Here is a 22,459-nt window from a genome sequence, read left to right on the forward strand (position 1 = left end):
TGCAAATAAGTCTGACCCTGTGCCTCATGGGAACAGTCCAGCCCGAACTGCCAAGCCATGTCTTCCCTGGACCAGAAACAATAATCCTGGGACCGGTTTCGGGGTAACACCCTTTATCAGCCAGGCTATCTTGAATCCAGTGGCAAACTGAGCAAGGGACCCACGTCTGGGCATACCCTGCCAACTTAGGGCGAACTTAGCAAAACCAAAGGGGATGATGGACAGAGTGTTGAACATTACAGGCACTCACCCCCAGTCAACTGATCTGGGTTTAATCCATAATTCTTTAGATCACTCCACCACCCCAGTTCAGACTGATGACCAGAGTTGATCCAGAGTTTAGGCCTGGATCCACAGGGACCCTACGGAACTGGGGCATGAGCTGCTGGCATTGAAGGCTCAGGGCCCCCAACCGACTCCGTGAGGCCCGTAGGGGCAGCAGCGGAGTCGGGATGCCCAAATACACGGTGTCGTCCCTGAGTCAGGCGCCGGAGACGGAGCCTTAGAAGCTCCAGATCTCGCGTTGCATCAGCCGACCGATGGGGAGAAGGCGAAGAGCGACGGTGAATCTTCACCTTCTTGTGCCTCAACTTACCCATTGAGTGCGAAGTCTCGGATGAGGTGTGTTGCCTCCTCGACCGGTCACGAGACCTTCCCCTAGAGCGAGACCGGGAGTGACGCTGAGCTGACTGCCGGGCCTACAAAAGTTTTCGGAACCGCTCCCGCAAAGAAGTCGGATTCATGGCCTGACAATCGGAGCACGACTTCAGGTTGTGGTCACGCTCCAGGCACCAGAGGTACACGAGGTGTGGTTCCGTCACAGACATCAGCTTGTGCCAGGAGTCGCAAGGCTGGAAGCCGGTCTGACGATAAGACATCTGTCGCACATCAGGAGTCGAAGACTCGAAAAAAGAAGTCGACAAACATAAAAAATAAGTTGTGTCAAAAAGTTACTAAGGGACAAGCTCTCTCTGGATCTGCGCTAGGCTGGTGCAGAAAAAGAAAGAACTGATGTCAGCGTGCAGGGTTGGCGTCTAAGTGGGCGCAGCAGCATCATCCTGGCGACCACGACGCCAGACACTGAGTCGACAGATGCCACCTACAAACAAGCAGGGGTACCACTGAAGGAAAATTCTCTGGATCCAGTCGGACGCCTGGGGGTAATTCTAAGGTAAGGAATCTATACCTAACAGTCTCTTTCAGATGGGGTTGGTAAGTATTTCATAATGAGGCTACACAACCACACAATATAATTCATCCTGTTTTTTTCACACTCAGTGACAAGCAGACAGCAATGCAGACTCATATTTGGCCTTTAATGCCTTCCCAACCCACTGCAGCTCACACATGTACACAATTCTATTCTACTGCATGTAATGGCGACAGGAGAGAACCTGTTCCACACTGAGCAGGGATCTGTAGTTGGAAACGAAAATGGTGCCGGGGGAAGGCCATAGTTTAGCCTTGGGAAAATGCCCTTGTCATCGGAATCAGTGGGTAAAGCCCTTACTGCTCTGTGACCTCGACTGCAAAAAAACACCATCCATACATTCTGAACAGAAGTCATATTTGCCATGATAGGCTAGCGTAGGGATACTGGCATACCACATATCTGACATTACAGAGGCAACTAGCTAAAATGTGATTAACAAGGAGTTATAAAATGAGTACAAGTATACATGATTTTGATAACACAAAGCAAACAAATGAATAGGAATCATGACAGTTTTTTAAAATGCTGAAAATATATAGAATTGTGAAATGAAAGGGGAAAAATACCAACCTCAGATTCATCAATAGAAGACATTTCACTAAATTGACTCGAGGTGTCGGATTTCGTTTGCATCAGAGTCTTAGTATCGCTTTTCGGGACACATGGCGCAGGTATTTTCTTGTTCTGAGTTTGTTCCTCAATTGCCTGGCAAAATGAACAGTGAACGCAGGATTAGAATTGAAATTATATCAATAATTTAATGAGGGATGAAGCATGAATTAATAGTTGCAAGTATTCAGCTGATGGAGCTGTAGGCTGCCTTTTTAGAGTGACCAGAGAGGACTACAATCACTCGGAGAACACAATCCTCTAGTAAACATCAAAACACTACAAGGAGTCACAGCAGGATACTGCATCCAAAGGCACACTGTGCAGCCCAGTTCTTGGCACTCTACATCTGGATCTACAGTCTCCTGTACTGAATCTGAATGAACAGAACATGTAGCAATGCCCCCTGTAGGCAATTTAAAAGAGAAGTAATGACTTTTGCGTAAAGAATATAAACTACACAATTAAAACAATGTAAATGTTTTAAGTGATGAGTGATCCGCTTATATGAATGCTTGTCCGCACACAAAACTCTCACATGTACCTTATACTACTAGAATATCAAACAATATTGCAAACTAAATATCTACTAACAAACTATCACAACGGAAAGATATGCATAGGAAAGTACAGATTTGCTATAATTAACTTCACATCACACCTTGAAGGTTTTCTGAGCCTCTTATTTACTAATGGCGTCTATAACTATATGTTGTCTTTTTATGTATTAAAATTTGCATTATGTTAACCAAAAATTGCATAATTTTATGGATGTTGCCAGTACATATATGTTCATTTAAAAATCAAGATAGAAAATAATGTAAACTATTATAGCGGGAATATGCCATTGATTACTTAGAGAGGATGGATTATTTGAATGTGAAATTATAACACCTAGCAAACCTTTCCTCTACAATCATGGCGCTCACTTACAAATAAGTTGTTATGATAACTGAATTGTATTACACTGATCTTGACACAGAGGTGAATATTAATTGGATGCTGAAATGTGTACACCTTAATCAAGGAGACGTGGATTTTCGAAACACGCTGGGAACACTTTTTTCGTGTTTTGCTTGTTCCAAAATAAAACCATAACTCAAGCATTAAGCAGAGGTGACCTGTGTATTTTTCGGGAGCCCAGCTGAGCACCCGATTCATGTTTGTTCGGCTTCACACGCCAAACAGCAGGTCACTGAACGAAGTGGCTGATATATATATATATATATATATATACACACACACACACACACACACTATAGTTACGTTCTGAATTTACATGCACAAAACTTTAGTTATGTTCCCCTTAGGGCACGAGTAAATGGGTGTGAAACCAATAATGGATCCTATACATTTCTGATAAGTAGACAAAATTCAGAATTTAGCAAGGGGTCATTTGAGTGGATCCTTCAAGGTTTTCCTATAGAAAGTAAAAGTTGAAATAAAAAATATTGAAATGGAGTTGAAAAAGCCCCCATTTCATTTTCACCTGTAACTTCTAACTATGAATATTTTTTTCAAGCAATATACAGTTACGTCTGTGGAACCCTTCTGGTTGTGGGGATATATGGGCTTGTAGGTTCACCAAGAACCTGAGGTACCCATAGCCAATAACGAGTTGCACTTTACAATAGTTTTTCATTGTGTATCGGATATACAGCAATTCATTTGGTAAAATATAAAGAGTGAAATATAGGTTGCAAGGAAACCCATGTATTTTTGAAATGCGAACATGGAGTATATAGGCAGTGGTTATTTGTGCATCTCTGAATATGTGGACGCCATTATTAGCTTGAGAATTAGAGGGTATTTTTCTAAATGACTTTTACACACCTTACATTTGGAAGGTAGAAATGCATATAAAGATGAATGGTAATAACACTTCTACTATTCTGTGTTCCCCTAAGTCTCCCGATAAAAATGGTACTTCACTAGTAGGCCCAGTGTCTGCGACAGGAAACGGCCCAAAACGTAATGGGGTCACCACATTTTTCCAGTGAAAATGGACCCATTTTGTGTAATGTGTCTAGCTGTGGATTTTGGACACTAGCTCAGGGGGGCACCCAGGAAAACCAAGCAAACATTGTGCACTTTTGAAAACTAGACACCCAGAGGAATCCAGGATGGGGTAAATTGTGTGGCTCTTACCAGGTTCTCTTATCCAGAATCCCTTGCATTCCTCGAACATTGTATATAAAAAAAAATAGTCCATTTTTGTGATGGAAAGTTCTGGACTCTGTGGGGAGCCAAAAACTTCAACACACCCGGCATCCCCTAGTCGGCCGATAAAAATGGTACCTCACTTGTGTGCCTTTGGCTGTGCACAGCAGAGGGTTGGCCGCAGGCGACTGCACGTTAGTTTTCTATTATTTTGGTCTTTGAATGCACTAGCTTTTTAGAAGTGATTATATGGACGAGACCTGTAGGGTCAAAACACATCAGATCATCTGTGTGTGCCAAATGCAAAAAGAACAATTGATGGACAGAATGCAGAACAATGTCATACATTCACCCCAGTACAGAGATCTGGGCCTAAATCCATCGTTTTTTTGCTCACCGTGCCATTCCAGTTTTGACCCAGCCATATGCAAATCAGTCTTGACCCTGCACCCAATGGGAACAGTACAGCCCTACTGCCAAGCCAGGTCCTCCCTAGACTGGAAACAAGCATCCTAGGACCGGTTTCGGGCTTTCAGCCCTCATCAGCCAGTATAGCTTGACTCCAGTGGCATGGCGAGCACGGGACTCACGTCTGAGCATACCTGTCCCACTCAGGGTGACAAATGCAAAAAGAACAATTGATGTCTATCAACTGTTTTTGCATTCATCTGTGTGTGCCAGCACTTTAAATTAAAAAAAGACAAAAGTGATTTGCAGACATTTAACCACTGTAGAACTTCCTACACTGTCTGTTGTCATAATAAATTCTGCACAAAGTCTGCATACCCATAAAAGCAAGTCTGGAGTGGCTCGTTCCGTACCACAAAAAGGTTATGCAATACCAATAAGGATTGTTTAATGGGCATCAAGAATTACCATCTTTCGAGCCAGGAACCAGTGAGTTAAACTTTTCAGGATTCAACTGGAGTGTGTGTAGGAAAGTAAGAAAGTGAGTGTGAGAGGGAGTGAGTGTGAGAGGGAGTGAGTGTGAGAGGGAGTGAGTGTGAGAGGGAGTGAGTGTGAGAGGGAGTGAGTGAGAGGGAGTGAGTGTGAGAGGGAGTGTGTGTGAGAGGGAGTGTGTGTGAGAGGGAGTGTGTGAGTGAGTGTGAGCTTGTGTGTGTGTGTGAGCGAAGGTGTGTGTATGAGAGTGTGTGTGAGAGGGGGGTGTGTGTATGAGAGAGAGTGAGTGTGTGTGTGTGTGAGTGTTCCATTAAGCCAAAATGTTGACCTTTAATGAATGTGATGGAGAATCCTATTTTTCTAGCAATCCAGGTCAAACTTGTTAAGGTCAAATACAAGAGAAGGGAGGGCCATCATTATCTCTGTTTTACCAAGAATTAACTCAAAAAAATTGGTACATCCATTGTCGATATCCAGAGGGTGGCCTCCTGTCAATCTCGGAGGGACCACAATGTAAAAATAAGCGGAGTCATCCACGTAGTTTAAAGTAACATGTTCCAAAAGTTAAGCAAGACAAAGCATATCATGGAAAACACCAAAGTGGAGACCACTCCAGCTTGATGAAAAGGTGTCGGGATTTACTGCCTATTTTCTTCCTGAAAGGAAATAGCCAAGCTATGTCTGAGTCCTATATTTTAGCCCACCTGTTTTCGATGCTAAATAGTGTGATTGGCGTTATAATAAGCGGCTAATGCAGAGTTCTTTAAACTGTGGGGCGTGCCCCCCCCCAGGGGGGCGCGACACCATCTCAGGGGGGGGCGCGCACTCCACCCGGAAATCTTACCTTTGTTGTCTTTCACCAGAGAACTCTGGTAGAGGGGAGGGAGGGGAAATCATCGGGCCGACCAGCCCATGCTTCAGTCTGTTAATCACCGTCCCAGGAGGGGGTTAATTGTTCGAGCTTCAGCTTCAGTTGGAGGCAGGAAGTCTCCTCTGCTAAAACCGTGGGAGGCAGGAAGTCTCCTCTGCTAAAACCGAAAGCAAAGGAAGACAGTCCTGTTCCTTCGCCTTCGGTTTCAGAGGAGACTCTTTGCCTCCCACTGCAGCTGAAGCATTTCAGTTCAAGCCCTGCCCGGTTCAAAATTTGTTATCAATCAAGCCTCATGTCTGCGCCACCTCAAAGGCTTTCAGATTATTATCCGAATAGGGCCCTGGCTGCAGCCCCCACGCTGATCTGGTGGTGTCTAGCCTTCCGTGTAAAAGCTGGCAAGGCACCCCAGTCACTACTAGGCACTAGTAGTGTAGACATTCCAGGCGAAAACGGGCCATTACTAAGGCTGTCCCTGCTTTTAAACTTGAGTGGTGTTGACAGGATGTTTTTCCCCTTACTGTTGCAATTACCAAAGGGCCTCCTGGCAGTTGATGAAACGCTCCCTCCAGCCCTCAAACACAATTTTGGTCCCAGGCTGCCGGTGTGACTCAGAGAGCAGAACATTGTACACAGAGGCAAGTCCACTCTGCAGCAAAACCAGCAGAGTGGCTACTGTGACTGGCAGTGGAAGTTCTCTAAGAGTACTAAACGATTGCTTAAGAAAACCTAGCATCCTAAATGAAGGCAATCCACAACACCCACGCTGCGCCAGCTTACATTTCAGATGGTTTACTCTACATTGCATTCCTGAAGACTATTCTATTTCGTTTTACCAACTGTTATGTTTCTGTAGAGTTTTTCAACAGTTAGACATGACGTGCTTATGGATACATTCAGAGACATGTTGAGAGAGAAAGAATGAAAGTGTACAAAATGAGAAAATGCAGAAGACAGTATGAAGGAAAAAAACGTGATAGATTGAAGCACTCCGAAGACTGCTTCCCTTCCACACACCTTAGTAATGTTTAAATCATAGTCTAACATTTTTAGAATTCCATCATTTTGAACTCTAATTCACAACAAAATATGTATTAATTACTCATTCATCTCGTACTACTAACAAGCATAAGTTACACCAACAGGACTGGCGTGTTTTAGGGTATGTTGGTTATTGTGTTGTATATCTGGCTATAGTAATTATTCTCTGGGGTGGGAGAGATGCAGGAGGGATAGGGTTGTGAGGGTAGTTTCAATAACAAGCTGACCAATGCTATAAAATGTGCTTCTTAGGCTAGTTCGTGGTTATGAATGATTAGATCATCTTCTGAACAGTAAGTGCCTGCCTGTCCTTGGTTACTGAGAACTGCAGTCACGCAGAGTGTTTCAGATTAGCATTGTTCGATTTCTGGTGCTTTCCAGCAGTTGTAAGATCTTCTTAGAGTTTATTGTTGCTCAAATGGATGTAATTTCTAATATTCATATGTTTCTCTCATCTTCATTGCTTGATTTTTGCTCCGAGAAAGTGTCACTCTCAGTCGTTGAAATGTCACTCATAATTAAACTCAAATTATGAAAATGTCACACATAGCAATCTGAAACCATGGCTGCTATGAGATCTACCAATTTAACCCCGTCCTGGGAGGCTTAGCTCTTAGCAGAAAGTGTGACAAAGTTTCTTTTAAAAGTACACAGGCAGGCGCACAACGCCCAGAGGGCCAAAAGGGCTTCAAGTTGTGTTGTTTAAACAGCCTATAAATTGCTGGTCCTGACACTAAATATGGTTATAAATAAATAAGTATGTCTCCATTTGTAATGTGACTTTTTTGCCTTTGTTTCCTTTTATCATCAATCATGGATCATTCAGGAAACCATAGAACACACGCAAAAGTGCTTTCTATTTATATTTGAGGTTCAAAGTATGCACAGACAAGTGCTGGCAATGCATCTTTAGGTGACTGCTCATTTTTGTACTGCCTGGGATATCAAAATAATGAGCTGGCAACCCTAACCATAAAACTGGAAGTTTATTGCAAGATCAGCACATTTATTTCCTCCACCCGGATACCTGGTTAATACAGTTATAACAAAAGTTTAACTTATATCTGAAACTCTACGCCTCCGTCCACAACATGCCGAGTTACTTCAAGTGTCTGGAAATGCATCCTGCATTCAGACAACTCGCTCCTCATTCTTGCCCTTCACTTTCACGCTCACCCTGCACTCACAGAGATCACAATGCCCTCACACTAATCATGGTGCACTCACACTATTCACTATTGCTTTCTATATAAGAATTCATTCTCGTGACTGAGCTAGGGAGTGCTCGAAAAATCTGATACCACTGTCTCCCTTACAGTCACCTTTTTGGCTGAAAATGTCAGCAGTTTCTCTCAAATCTGAATATTCTGCAATCAAAACTCTCTTGCCTTTCAGCTCGTCCTATTTATGTGAGATTGGGTTCTCAGCACTTGCGGTATTAAAGACTGAGTACCGTTAAAGACTAGATGTGGAGCACAACCTGAGGATAGCAGTAGCAAAAATCTATCCACAGATTGACCGTCTGTGGTGAAAAACATGAACACCTGTCACATTTATGTTGGTGGTGTTATTATTAATCTATGTCATGTGTGGAACAAAGCATCCTAGTAAAAACAATTTGCACACATTTTATCTTGGAAAATTGTGTTTTGAACTGTATAATAATCCTCTGTCATTTCACCACACCCACTCACAAACCTGTAGTTTACTAAACATTCTTGTTGTGTAAAACATTATTTGACAGTTATGGCTCGTGATATGCGCGTGGCAGCCGATTATGTAGTGTCCCAGATTCCAGAAATTTTTGTCAGGTGGTGGGGGGGCCCAGCATCTAAAAAAAATTCAGCTGGGGGGGCTCAACCTACAAAAGTTTGAAGACCTCTGGTCTAATGATATGAGGGCTACACCACAATCACCATTAGTCAGTAATTAGAATGAGTAATTTGAAAAAAAGCAAGTAAATTATGCCTTTTTTCTAAATTACAGGGATTAGCCATAGAATGTTAAAAAACAGAACAAGTTGCTTAACTTCGGTAACAATCTTTGTTAGATGCTCCAACCACATATTGCTCACCTTGTGATTATTTACCAGGTGTAACACTGGACCTACAAACTTTTAGAGCATTTTCCTGCAAGCCAATAGGTGGCGTTGTGCGGCTCCGTGCCAAAATCGGTCTGCTTCCGAAGTGATGCGTGGAGCTGCAAATAAGCGCAACCCATAAGCACGGACGTAAATTCCTTTTTTTCCAGCACCTTCAGACTCAATGCCGTAGCTTTACATTGGTCATTTAAACCATCTACTTTTCAACATTTTACAGATGAGCAAGGGAAAATGTCAGCCCCAAAATGAACCGGGTTTAAACAATGCAGGGGCTGTCGCAAACAGACCTCTGTAATAGGCCCTCACAAAGTTTGTGGATGTTGTCTGGGTGTCGGCGCATGAATCAGTGGTTAGATGTAGCTGTCAGGTACATTGAATGCCTGAAGCAGAGTGCATAATTAAAGTCATGACACCTGCAGGCTTGCAACATTTCCCAAATTTCTAGGGACCTGCTTAGGTACACAATTGTGCAAAGGGTTTAATATATTTACAGTAAGTTTGTAGTAAAACTTGTTTATTTTTGTGCGACACCTCCAGCAATGGTGTCTGGAGCCTTTTGACATGACATTTAACTTTAATTGTACATATATGGCAAATGGAGCAAGAATATTAGGGTGATGAAGTTGGGAGAAGAAAATATGCAGAGGTTCTTTTATAATGTCAGGTCTCCTAACCCTCTCGGCAGACTTCCTTTGCTGCCCACTGTCACACTTGGGGAGAAAGGTAAAGATGTTTGTACAGTGTCTTCTAGGACTGCCTTGTCTTCTCTTGATTACTTCTGTAATCCACTCTCAAACTGGTGACTACACTGCTATGAGACTCACTGGTCTTTGCTCTTCTAACTACATTTTGGCAAATAAACAAAGTGACTTACTTTGGTAACCTCTTAACTTATAGAGACTATCTAGTTGCAGATTCTATGTCAGGACTGGAGGAGAGGATTATGCCTTCTCTCTCCGCTTTATTCCAATAGCAGCACATTCAAAGATTAACAAAAACTAAGTTTCCCAGGTAGTAATAAAATACATGGTAACATCCAATCACGACATTTGGACAGTGTCCAATCAGGGGCCTCCTAGCCCAACATAGTCCTCTGTTAATGTCCCTCCTCCCTCTTTCTTCGCTGCTACCCAGCCAAATAAGTACTCTCCGGGATTTGCTCCTGGTTTGAATTTTCTTCCTTGTGATCGCATTGCATTTCTTGCTTAGGATAGTCTATGTAAGTTTTGATAATTATATGGGTGTATATCATCGTTGAGCTATGTGCGCTTTGAGCTTGCTTTGTCTTTCTCCACAAGCTACTTTGGTGTTTTGACTCGCGCGCCTGCTGCAGGAGCCTCTTGTCGAGTCATTCGTTACTTTGATCTCCGGATGCGGGACGCGTTTTCCATGTCTACGCAGTTTCCTTTGCTGGAATTAAGCTTCACGCTGTAGACCTCGCAACGCCAAGAGGCGTGGGAGGCAGAGGCGTTGCGCAGCGCTCTGCTTGAACGACCTACTTCTTCACAGTTCGAGCAGCGCACACACACTCTGGAAGCCTCTGGCCTGAGGGGGGACGCCCTCGTTGGGTGTAGGTGGTGAACAGCTTGCATTTCATGGCCGCCCATTTCAGTTGCTCCTAGATCACAAGCTCCTAGATGCCCCCAACCCCATCACAAAAATCCTTGACATGGCCGAGGTAGCCAAGGAGTCAGGCTCCATCATTTCTCCTGAAATGTTGTCAGGATGGGCCCAGAGGGCCGTGATATTTTTGGGCAACCCCAATTGTGCACTTTCCACCGAGCGCCGTGGCTCCTTTCTTATCAAGATCGACCCTAAACTGGAGGATTTAGCGGACTCTGAGGCAGGTGCTGTTGCTCAGGGAGGTCTCTTTGGCGAGCCTTTCGTAAAAGAGCTTGATAAGTTTGTTAATACGTTTACCTCACTGGACAAGGCCCAGTCCACAATTAAAAAAGTATTCTCTCGTGTTTTACACGGGATCGGCCGAAACAGGGACCACTCGTCCTCCCCATCACAATGCTCAGAGAGGCTCCAGACAATTCCAGGACCAGCCCCACTTCTGCAACTTTTACGCCACCAGAGATCACTGTGGCAAGGGAAAAAGTTCAGAGGAGTGTACACCTCAAGCCCCAGTTAGTGTTATCAATTTTTCCCAACTAAAAATAGGGGGGAGGCTGGCGAATTGTTCCCAGGCATGGCTGTCGGTCACTCAAGATGCATGGGTACTACAGACCATTCAGGGGTTCCATATAGAGTACCAAGGGACTCCCGTCCAACGGGCCACACCCAGTCCCATTCAGTTCTCAACCCAGAATGCCGCTCTTGTGGACACGGAAGTCACTTCGCTCCTCGACAGACCAGTTATCAACTTAAGCGAGTTCAAAGAATGGCTAGTCTATCGCCATTTCAAGATGGAGGGGATTCATCTCTTCCGAGACGTCCTCCGTCTGCAGGACTGGATGGTCCATCTGGACCTCAAGGACGCGTACCTGGTGGTTCCCATTTTCACCCCTGACTGATGTTTTCTCCAGTTCACGGCGCTTCCTTTCGGACTCTCCTCTGCTCCCTGGTACTTCACCAAGGTGCTCAAGCCTGTGGTGGAATTCCTGCGAGTCAGGGGCGTCCAGATGATCGTATTCCTGGATATCCTGCTGATGGCTTCCTATCCTCAGCAACTAACCGCCCACCTTTGGAATGGCTGTGGATTTACTTCAGGGCCTAGGCTTTGTTATCAACTAGCAGAAATCTGTTGCAGCCGACTCAGTCCATTACCTTTTTGGGGTTTGTCAAACTCCACTGCGTCTACGCTCAGCCTGCTGGCCAAGAAGGTGACCAAGATATGTCAAGTTGAGACGGGTCCTTTCCAGACCCCAGGTCTCCCTCAGGCAGTTAGTGCAGGTGGTGGGTCTCTTGTCAGCATCCATCCAGGCCATTTTCACTGGCACGCTCCATTATCGAGCTCTTCAACGCCTCAAGGCGTATTTTCTTCGCAAGAGTTTCCCTTACTCCTACAAGGTCTCCCTGTCCTGGGAAGCACGGGAGGAGATTCAGTGGTGGGTAGACAACATGGAAGCGTGGAATGGCCACTCAATTTTTGGTTCCGCTCCAGATCTTGGAATCGAATCAGACACCAGCAGATTGGGCTGGGGTGCCAGGTGCAGGGACCTCACTACAGAAGGGTTGTGGTCTCCCGATGAACATAAGTTGCAGATCAATTGCCTGGAACTCCTGGCGGGATCCTTCGCTGTCTGCTGCTGGACCAGGGACTCAGTTCAGTCGTGTCCTTCTGACAATGGACTACATTTCGGCGGTCCGGTATGTCAACCATCTAGGGGACACGAGGTCCAAGGCCCTCTCAGACCTAGCGGTGAGTGTTTGGCAGTATTGCCTGGTCAGTCACTGCAGAATATCTGTCAGGATGCGCCAACCTGGAGGCGGATTTCCAATCCCGCCATGTCAGGGATTCCAGCCCTTGGATGCTCGACGGAAGCGGCTTCGCAAGGCTGAACGATTTCTGGGGCCCGATCATGGTGGACCTGTTCGCATCCAGACTAGATCATCAGACTTCTCAGCTGGAGGCCGGACCCCCTCGCGGTAGCCATGGACGCGATCCTCCAAGATTAGAGTGCGGAGCAGAGGAATGCGCCCCCCCCCCTTCACGATGATCAAGTGATAGATGGCCCAAGTTTGCAGCGCACCTAGTCGTGATGACGCCCCTTTGGAGGTCGCAAGTATGGTTTCCGGTTCTTCTTCTGGAACTTTCTTGGGATTTTCCAATCCTATTTCCCCACTTTACAGCACTCCTCCTGAGTACCGATGGAACTCCACATCCTCTTGCGTTGGCGAACTCCTTGTGGCCCATGGCGTGGCGGATTTCCAGGGCCGATGGGAGGCCCCAGGACTTTCGAGGAGGCTGTAGCATACATCTACAAGGCTTGGGCGGACAGTACCCTCAAGCGATACAGATCCGCGTGGGGTAGATGGTCCCGTTTGTTTATGCGACGAGGTTTTGATCCCCTAGTCATGGACGTGGTGCATGTAGTGAGTTTTCGGGCAGTTCTAGCCTCCAGCGGCATGGCATATAGGTCCAGAGACACGTTTTGTTCTGGAATTTCCACTGGCCATGTTCCGATTAATGGCAAGACGATGGGTGAACAACCCATGCTATGCAAACTGTTGCCTGGTATTCAGCTGTCGTTTTCGACGGAGCCCTGGTACTCTGACCTTTGGGACGTGAATCACGTCCTCAATTTGTTTTTTCTAGGAAGGAACACTGGCCATGTTACTTTGTCTGATCTCTTGCAGGCGTGTGTCCGATGTTAGAGCTCATGAGATAACCAGCAGAATGTTTGCGACCGAAGGGGTGTTTTTCACCTTGCCGGACGAAGTGCCATACCAGGGTGATCCCTTACCCGGCATTCCCAGATTCTCCAAAATTATGTGTGGTTCGGTGCCTTAAGGCTGACGAGGAAATGACGGAGGAATTCCGTGCCCTTGGTGAGCGCCAACTTCATTGCTCTTCGGAAGCCTTTGAGGGCAGTTTCCTCTCCAACCATCGCCAGATGGGTGAGATGGGTGATACAAGAGGCCGGTATCAGTCTCCATCACTTCAGAGCACATTCTGCGCGAGGAGCTATGGCTTCAAAAGCATTCAGCTTGGGTGCCCGCTCAGAGGAGATCCTCAACGTGGCAGATTAGTCTTCGGACTCTACGTTCAAACGATTTTACTTCAAGCAGATGCTGAATATGGCTCACCTCGTGGTGAGCAAGCTTTGAACTAGCATAATCCTCGCCTCCAGTCCTGACATAGAATGAAAAATGTCCTAGCTAACGTAACGGAAAGTATAAATTCTATTAAGGTCACAAGAAGAGGCATCCCTCCCCGTCCATCAGTAAGTAATCTGCTTCAATGTATTATTAATTGAGTCACATTTGCTTTGCTGTGATATTGTGAATGCATCTGTTGCAGGTGTAGTGGTTACGGCTGTTGGTAAAATGTCTTTGGCAGATTCTGATGCGAACAAACAAGACGCATGAAGAGGTTGTGATGGCTGTCTTCGCGCAACGAAAGAGGGAGAAGGGACATTAACAGAGGACTATGTTGTGCTAGGAGGCCCCTGATTGGACAATTTCCATGTCGTGATTAGATGTTATAATGTGTTTTATTACTACTTTTCCCTAAGGTTCATGGGAAACTTAGTTTTTGTTTATTTTTTTCCACACCAATAGCAAGAAGCCATGAAGTGCACGGACCACTAGTCAGTGGCACCAGGGCCCTGAAAAGGGGAACAGCACTTTACTCTAAAATCTGCTCGTAGAGTGGGGAGAATGGGTGGGTCATTAAGGAATCTGCGTCTAGATAGAGTGTCTGCAAGATCTGGCGTTACCGAAGGTAAGTAATTTGTTCATCTGACAGAGACTTCTAGTCACAGATTCTTTAATTTAGAATAGATACGCAACCAATACCTTTTCGGATTTGGATGGAAAAACATGATTTAAACCAGAAAGTCCTGCAGGACGGAAAGTGCCCAGACCGAGGACTGGACAATCCAGGCAGTAGTGTTTGGTGAATGTGTGCAGCGAGGCCTATGTTGCTGCCTGGCAGATGTCCCGGACAGGAACTCCGCATGTGTAGGAAGCTGGCTCTCTATACAGTGTACTAAAATGAAGTACACGGTGCAGAGAGTTCAGTGAGTCCCTTATTTGTTTACAGAGGCAAAAGTAAATGACACTAAAGCTCTATTTGTGGTAGTATGGGCGAGCACTTATACTTATCAGAGAGCTGTGTGTTAAGCATTTGTTCTACTAACAAAACCACGAAATGAGAGACACTCAAGAATAAATAAGAGACCAATTTATAAAAATAGTATTGATTTTTCTGTAATTTTTTTAAGACCAAGTACTTAGATTTACAGCAAGTACTTTTAAAGTCATGATTTTTAAGAGCTCAGAAAATATATCACTTGTGAGCAATTACGCACCAGCGAGTCAATGGGCAAAAGCAGAAAAATGCATATAAAAAATCAGGCAAAGCTTCACAAAGTTTGCCTTATCGTTACAGGTCGATAGCAGGATCAGGTCCAAAGTTACAGAAGCAGCAGATCGGGAGCATCCAGGATTCAGCCAGGAGCAAGGTTCTGAGAGTGATGGCAGCTGAGGAGCTATGTCATCTGGAAAAACAGGAGGACTTCAATATAAGTCAGATGGGTCCCATTTGAGGGACTAGGTTGCAAGGGTCTCAGGACCACAGGAGCACACAGTCATCGTTATTGGGGTTGGTCAGGCCGGGTGCATAGCAGTTAGGTCAGCCGGGCACGGTGTCAAGAGGTCCTCGTGGTCAGGTTTTGCATGGCAGGCTGCCGGCAGCCGGGGTAGGCGCGCGCGCGTGTGGCAGCAGGGGGAGAAGAAGAGCTGCACGATTCACTTGTGGGAGGATAATTGCTACCATATGGTGGCGCTCACTTGCGCAAGTGAATCTCCAGACGTGCATGCATTGCCATTGATGGCAATGGAATGCGTGCACGTGTTTGGCTGAAAAGCCATGGCGATCTCAAAAGGTCTTTTACCCTTTGCAGCGCATGCACGCTGCGTAGGCAAGACCTAAAAAGGGGAGAGTATTCCTCAAACAGAGGTTGGGCCTTGCAGATCACATAGGGGTGTAAACTAGCCAAGGGTGTATGGTGACTTAATATCTGTGTAGGAGTAGGATCAGGTACCAGTCCCTCGAGCCAGGGGTTGGGTCAATAAGGGAACAACCGACAGAGCCTGCAGCATAAAAGTAAAGTTGAAGCCTGGACTGGTGCCAGAGGTAGAGCGGACAGAGTTCATATGAGGGCCAGTAGGTGTCGGGGAAGTCCCTGGTGGTGGAAATGCAACTGGAGGCATCTTAGGATCAGTGGGGTTCCACAGGGGTGTGAGAAGGATTTGCAACGTTCTTAAAAACCTGAGGACTAAAATGTGAACTGAAATTGACGATGGCCTTGGGAACTCTGGGTGCATTGGCTCCAGAACTGGAACTGGATAAGCCAAAAAAACTTGCTTAGAAACATAATTATTGATATGTCTCCCGACTTAATCTTGCACTTAACTGATGAGGGTGAACGAGACAGGGAATGGGCCAGTGAACTTGAGTGGAACAACCCAGTTTCATGTGGTTGGTTATTTAGAATTGAGCTTTTCTCTACTTGATGGTTTTCTGATGAATTAGAGAGCAGCTGCTGCAGGGGTTGGAGTAATGACTGATGCTAGGGCACTTAAAACTGATGTTGTAAGGGCATATAAATGAAATCTGCTAGTGACAGTCAGAAGGGTTTAAATCCTGCTGTTTTGTGGATCAAAATATGGTAGAAGCAGAAATCCAGATCCCTTTCGAAGGGTGGTGAAAAAGAGGAACTGACATCAGCATACCTGGGTGGCGCCTATATGCAGCTCAGTGTTATCATGCTGGGAGGTAATACAGAGTCACACTCGAGGCCCACGCTGCCAGCACACAGGAGTTTTTGCAAGAGTTTCCAGATACAATATGGTACCTGGGGATAGACTTACAAAGTATTTATCAGAAATAGTATTATAGAAATATTAGCACTCCCAGAACCTAATTCCACTTCACTAAATGGAAGACCGCAAGCTGAATAAGTGTGAGCGAAGCAAAACTACTGTCATCCTCAAAGAAAAATGACATTTTCCAGCAGGGGAATAGCAATGCATACCCAGTATGTGACTTATATTACCAATAGTGTCTCTGCATTAGTCTGTTGGAGCAACAAGTATGAACATTAGAGATGGAACTGAAGCAACAACGAACAAACGAAAGATCTTCATGATCGGGCATGGCACAGTTAAGAAACAGTTAAATATCTGTAGACGCTTATGAAGTGATCCAATAATTTGAGTGTAGCCAAACATCGGGAACAATGGAAGAAAAGGGATTTCTATGGAACCGTAATCGAATATTTCTGTATATTGTCAAGCAACGAGGCACCAGGGGTGTTTAGGCCGAAGAGTCCATGACAGGGTTCTGCTTGTAAGAACCAGGGAAAACACTAATCCCAGACAATCAAGACGTTTATCTACAACACAAGGTAGAAGTTGACAGAGAAAGAAGCTTCAACTGCACACAGAGGGACACTACATATTTTACACCACAGCCATGCCCCCAATATTGTCAGGTAGGGGAGTATACAAAATGTCGCTTCAAATACAGAATAAAAGTAGAGAGCAAAGAAACACTCATGAGAGGCATTTGATGTGGCACTATTTTGTGGTGCCAGCAGACCATGGCATTCAAAAAGATCATACCGTATTCCTGATCAAAAAGCAAAGGCAGTGGAAGCAGTATGTGTTTTAACTTGACAAAGATGCAGTAACACTCCTGAAAAAGAAGGAGAACAATAAGTCCCGCAAGGGAGAATAATATCTAAGATTCAAATACAGAAGAAAGGAGCCTAGGGTTTTTGAACATTGGTATCAAGGTAAAGGACCCAGCAACCCTAGAGAAAGCCTGTTCATTTTAACTCCTCCAATATGCGCGTGTATCACCTGGAACACAGGCAACAGTGTCAAGTGCCACAGACATGTGGGTCATCCAAATTAGTTCACAGAAACAACCTGGTTGTGGACACTTGGTCAAACCACTCAAGATAACAGAAATAGTGGGTCCACTGTGGTACAAAGGCACCAGTAACACTGTCCTGGCAGGAAAACCCAAATGAGACATCTCAGGGAGAACAAATGGAGTAGCAGCATTTATACAGCCTGCTCAGTCTTGAATTTATACCACCACACCCAATGGAAAATGTTGGCTGATCGTATTTTAGCCTCCAAATGCACCACAATATTACAGCAACTGGATAGAACAGCTAGACCAGATGCCTGCAATCAGCAGATATTTTAGGGCGAATCAAGATATATCAGAGGGTATAAAATTCCCCATAAGGGCCACTAAGGGGGAAGATAAATTAGGAAAATAAAAAGTACCAAAGAGCACAACAAGCTGTGCAGTTGGCAGCTATACTGCACCCATCTACTCAAAGCAGGAATGAGAAAAAATCATGTTCTATCTGCCTTTTTTCTACTCCTCATACAGTACACAGACTTCTATGCCTCTCCACAAGAGAAAGATTGTTAATATGCAAATGTTCATTGTGAAATCACCCTCAAATTAAGGGCATCAACAAAGCAAACAATGAATTGGTTTCAAAGACGGGTTCAAATCTTATAATGTGTAAGTGTTTAATTGTCAATTACAGGTGAGCTCTTGTCTCTCCTTAGCGGAGGATTCATTCTAAATAAAGGAACCCAGGCAAATGCCATTGCGAACCTAAAGTGAGCTTGATTTGATCGGATTTCTATCTTCAGAGCGGTTTGTTTAATTGGAAACCACTTAACTTTTGTCACTGCAAAAACCTCTTTTGAAAAGAGCGAAAATCCCAGAAAATAGTTCAGGGGAGTCTGTGCTGCAGCTCAGACCACACACAAAAAAACCTAAGCTCACAACACAGATCCTACTGCTCTGTATCTCCTTTCACCTGTTATCACTAGAATGCAGTTTCCCTTTGCAGACCCAATGCAAAAAAAAACTATTTTTGTCATCTTGGACATTTGTTTTTGTATGAAGAATGCTATTACATGATAAAGTTTCTTTTTCATGCTGAACAAGAACTCAATTCAGTGACACAGAAGGATACTAAACCCTACGTTCCAAAATCCTGTGCTGGTGGAAGAAGTTAAGATACTTTCCAAGCTTCAAAACACAAAAGCATTCCACTTAGTTGAGCTAGAATACAGCAATTGTTATTAAATTAAAATGCATTCAAATTTATAACAGTATTACACAGTATCTGTAAGCATACATTTCCAATAATTATACTCCGAGACTCTCCACAGCTCCAACTGGATTTACAACATTTAAGTTGCTGGTTGAATTGTTTCCCTCTTTTCAAAGACAAATCAGAAAAAATTATTACGTGAATTGAATACACTTCAGTTTTCAACGCACTGCAAATACATAATATCGAACCTGTAGAAGATAAAATAACAAATCTGAACTAGAGACTAATGTTTTGAAAAAGGTGTGAAGGGCTCAATGTGTACAGCTTTGCTAAGGATGGTGGGTATGCAGAAATTGTTTAAAGGATAGTCGTTATGCAATTGTAAATAGCACTCCTGCATGAACCCAGTCAACCACCGGCTAGACAAATCAGCATTTTTGTAGTGCTTAGCAGATACTCGATTTCGTGCACAAAAGAAAGAGTTCCTTATCTTAGGTAACGATGTATCTGGAGAGACGATTCTAGCTGCCGATTCCTTCACATAGAATATCCCCAGGCGTGAAACTGGATCCGGAAACATTTTTGCCCAAGCATCCCTGCGCGCCAGGGCGGGACGACATCACACGACTCCGCCCAGGTGTCATCTGTGTACGTGACGTCAGGGAGGTCCCATAAGACCCGCCCCAGCGCACCTACGTCAGTTTTCTTCTGAGAACTTTTCCGCACCACAACGCGGAACCACCAGACAGAAAACTGTGGAAGCATGGGAACAGTGTGCGAAAAGCAGAACATTTGGAAAGAAACAGTGACTAACACCACCCACAGTAGTGTCACACCGCAGAACCCAAGGCAGGGAAAAAGAAAAAGAGCACAGCCCTGCGTAACCACCCTGCCAAAACCTAGACAGCCTCTCACCTCTGTGCCCCGGAGTCAAGGAACATGCGTGTGTCATGGTACACGTGGGAAACCCACCACCCCCATCCTGAGCAAGGAATCGGACCAGTCCCGAGACAGACAGGGACAACAAACCTCCAGACCACCCCAACATAGAGGGCAACCACCCACAAGGGACAAGGGCAAGACATGGCCAGATGACCCTTAATCAGGGGATAGCAATGGAAGGGAGGGGAGGAAGGACAGGATAGAAAGCATTGCCCCATAAACCTGGAGTAGCCAGAGCAGCAGGGCACCGAAAAACCGGGACCCGATCCTCCAAGAACCAAAGGAGGAATGAACCGCCCTCAGACAGGGTTACCCGTCAAGAACAAAGAAGGCACTCACAGGCGATACAGCCCCCACCGGGAGGCGAGTACCGAAGACCAACCCAAGGGTCCTCGCAGAATAGGGGAGGAAGGGTGGTCCGTGAAGGAATCTGCAGCTAGAATCGTCTCTACCAGATACATCGTTACCGAAGGTAAGTAACTCGTACATCTGATAGAGACTACTAGCCGCAGATTCCTTCACGTAGAATAAATACCCTCGCAATACCCCCTGGGAGGGAGTGACCGCGAAAGGACCTCATCAGCCGATACAGCACAGAGGGCCCCACAGGGAACCATATCTGCGGACCAGGTAAAACCTAGTCCCCGCCAGAGAAGGGGAACCCTCACAAGCAGACCCCCACCAACCCCAAAGAATGTAGGAGGGAGAAGATGGCTGAAGAGGAACCAAGGGTAAGACCGGAGAGGCCAAAGCACCCCACTGCCCCACAAGGCAACACAGCTTCTGCCCAATGCCAAGACAGAAAGGAAGGAAGAAGGAGAAGAAGCCTAGAAGACCCAAGGAAGCGAGGGAAAGAAGGCGAACCCTCTCCAGGTGGAGACAACCTGCCAGCCAGAAAAGCATCGGCAGTAAAAGCCGCCAGAAGCAAGAAGAACCGCCCTAGACCCCAGGAAGGACGAGTAGGCGTCACCTGGCAAAGGAGAACATAGGATCATCCCAGACCTCAGGGCAGGAGCAAGGAAAGGAGGAGATGGCCAGGCGCACCACTACGAGTTGCTGCGCACAAGACCTCCAGGCGCAAAACAACCTACACAACGCCATGGAGAACAGGCACCCGAAGGCGACCAGAACCTCCAGCAGAGTGCAAGCCATATGACAGCAACCACTACCCCTCCCAGGGTACAATAAGTCCCGAAAATATGGGAACCCTCTTTGGAAGAACTTCCGCAGCAGAGGAAAACAAAAAAGCCACGGGGACCCCGCCCCCCCCCCCTCCCCCCCCCCCCCCCCCCCCCCTGCAACAGGCTTGACAAGCAGCCCAAGCAAGCAAAAGGCCTAATCCCAGGGCCAAGTCTGCGCAAGAATTGCAACACAATCAAAAGGGCCGCCCAGCAGCCAACAACGCCAAAGTCCCAAGGAAGGACGCAAATGGCCAGAAAATACACACCCAAGAGTCCAACCAGCGGGCCTCTCGTGATGGTGGAGTCAACAGCCGCGGCAGGGAGGAAAAAGTGGTCCGCAAAAGAGGAGTGGAGGCAGAGGGGTGGAGGGAAAGGCACGCCGGGTCACGCGGCGCTGGGAGGTGCCGGTGCAGAAGATGTTGAGGCACCAGGTCTTCTGAGGCAGGACGTCTCCAAGCCCCCATCAAGGAAGAAAGGAGGGAACCTTCAAAGGGAAGTAAGATTTCCCTCCCACCAGAGCCCTGGTGGAGGACCTCCAGCAGATGGTCTGCCGGGAAGTAAGCCACCGGGTCACCCATACGCAGAATGTCCACAACCGTGGTCACAATATGAGCGAAGGCCGCACCCGCCTCTGTAGGGCCCCGCGGTGGGGAAAGGAGATCCTCTGTTGGCGACGCCTGCAAATTAAGGTGGCGGTTCCAGAGGCCAAGCAGGATGGGTAAGGGCCAGACCTTAAAGTCAGAAGAAACCGAAGAATGAGGGACCTGCCGCTCTTCCGACGAACACCTCTGCCTCAGGAAGGGCGGGGAGCCGCCCTTCGACGCCGGTGAAAAAGACACCACACGGCGACCAGTCTCCGTGGAGGACGACACCAATATACAGCCCGCTGCCGGAGAAGGAGTGTTCCAAGATGAATCCGCTCTACGACCCTTGCGCGGAGCCGAAGAGTCTGCAGGTTGTCAGCACCATCCGGCGTTGCCGGCCAAGGTTCCTACACGTCACCTGAATCAGAGACTGGAGCGGAGCTGGCGTCGAACCGTCCCGACCCCCGTCGAGGTAGCCATCGGCGAGGGGGACCACAATGGGCCTGGGGAGTGGCATGAAGCCCTCTGCCAGCCGCGCCCCAGAATGAGGCGTAGATCGCTCGGCAACCCATGAGGCGATGACAGGGACGATTCAACCTCCGACTCGCCCTCCGTCAAGGCAGCCGCCTGTGGGGAGGGAAGAGAGGGGCCCAGCGAGGGGTACGCACCAGACCACAACCCAGAGCGGGACCAGGAGGGTGCACCGACCCCTGTGGCTCCGCACAGACCAGCTGCTGCCGGCGCCTTAGCGGCGTCACCTCTGTCTTAGACATGACCACCTTGTCAAAGGACCGAGAGGGGCACGGGGACGCGACACGAGAACCGGCGACCTCCTGCAACACCACAGGGACTCCTGCAGGAGTTTGCGGCGAGGCAGAGGCGCCGTGGCCTGAAGGAGGTGCCCCAGAGGAGCCGTACCCACACAGCACCACATCCTCCAAGCCTGGATCGAACCAGTTGGCGATGGAGCCGGAGCCACCGGCGGCACCACGTAGGGCCCTGCGCGAAGCGAGCGGTCCACCGATGCTCCAGGAGGGGAAGGAGGAGAAGACGCGAACGAAGCCTGCAAAGCCGCCGCGTACGTCTCCAT

General features: G+C 46.7%; 1 protein-coding gene across 1 annotated transcript in view; it reads right to left on the reverse strand.

The window, feature by feature from the left end:
• KIF20B (kinesin family member 20B) overlaps positions 1–22,459 on the reverse strand; it is an 870,233-nt gene that overhangs the window by 159,477 nt on the left and 688,297 nt on the right. The window contains exon 29 of the mRNA XM_086921981.1: positions 1,784–1,918. Coding sequence (XP_086778107.1) covers positions 1,784–1,918 — 135 coding nt within the window. The remainder of the gene's footprint in view (positions 1–1,783; positions 1,919–22,459) is intronic.

The sequence above is a fragment of the Lissotriton vulgaris genome, chromosome 5, assembly GCF_964263255.1.
Source record: "Lissotriton vulgaris chromosome 5, aLisVul1.2, whole genome shotgun sequence".
NCBI classification, from domain to species: domain Eukaryota; kingdom Metazoa; phylum Chordata; class Amphibia; order Caudata; family Salamandridae; genus Lissotriton; species Lissotriton vulgaris.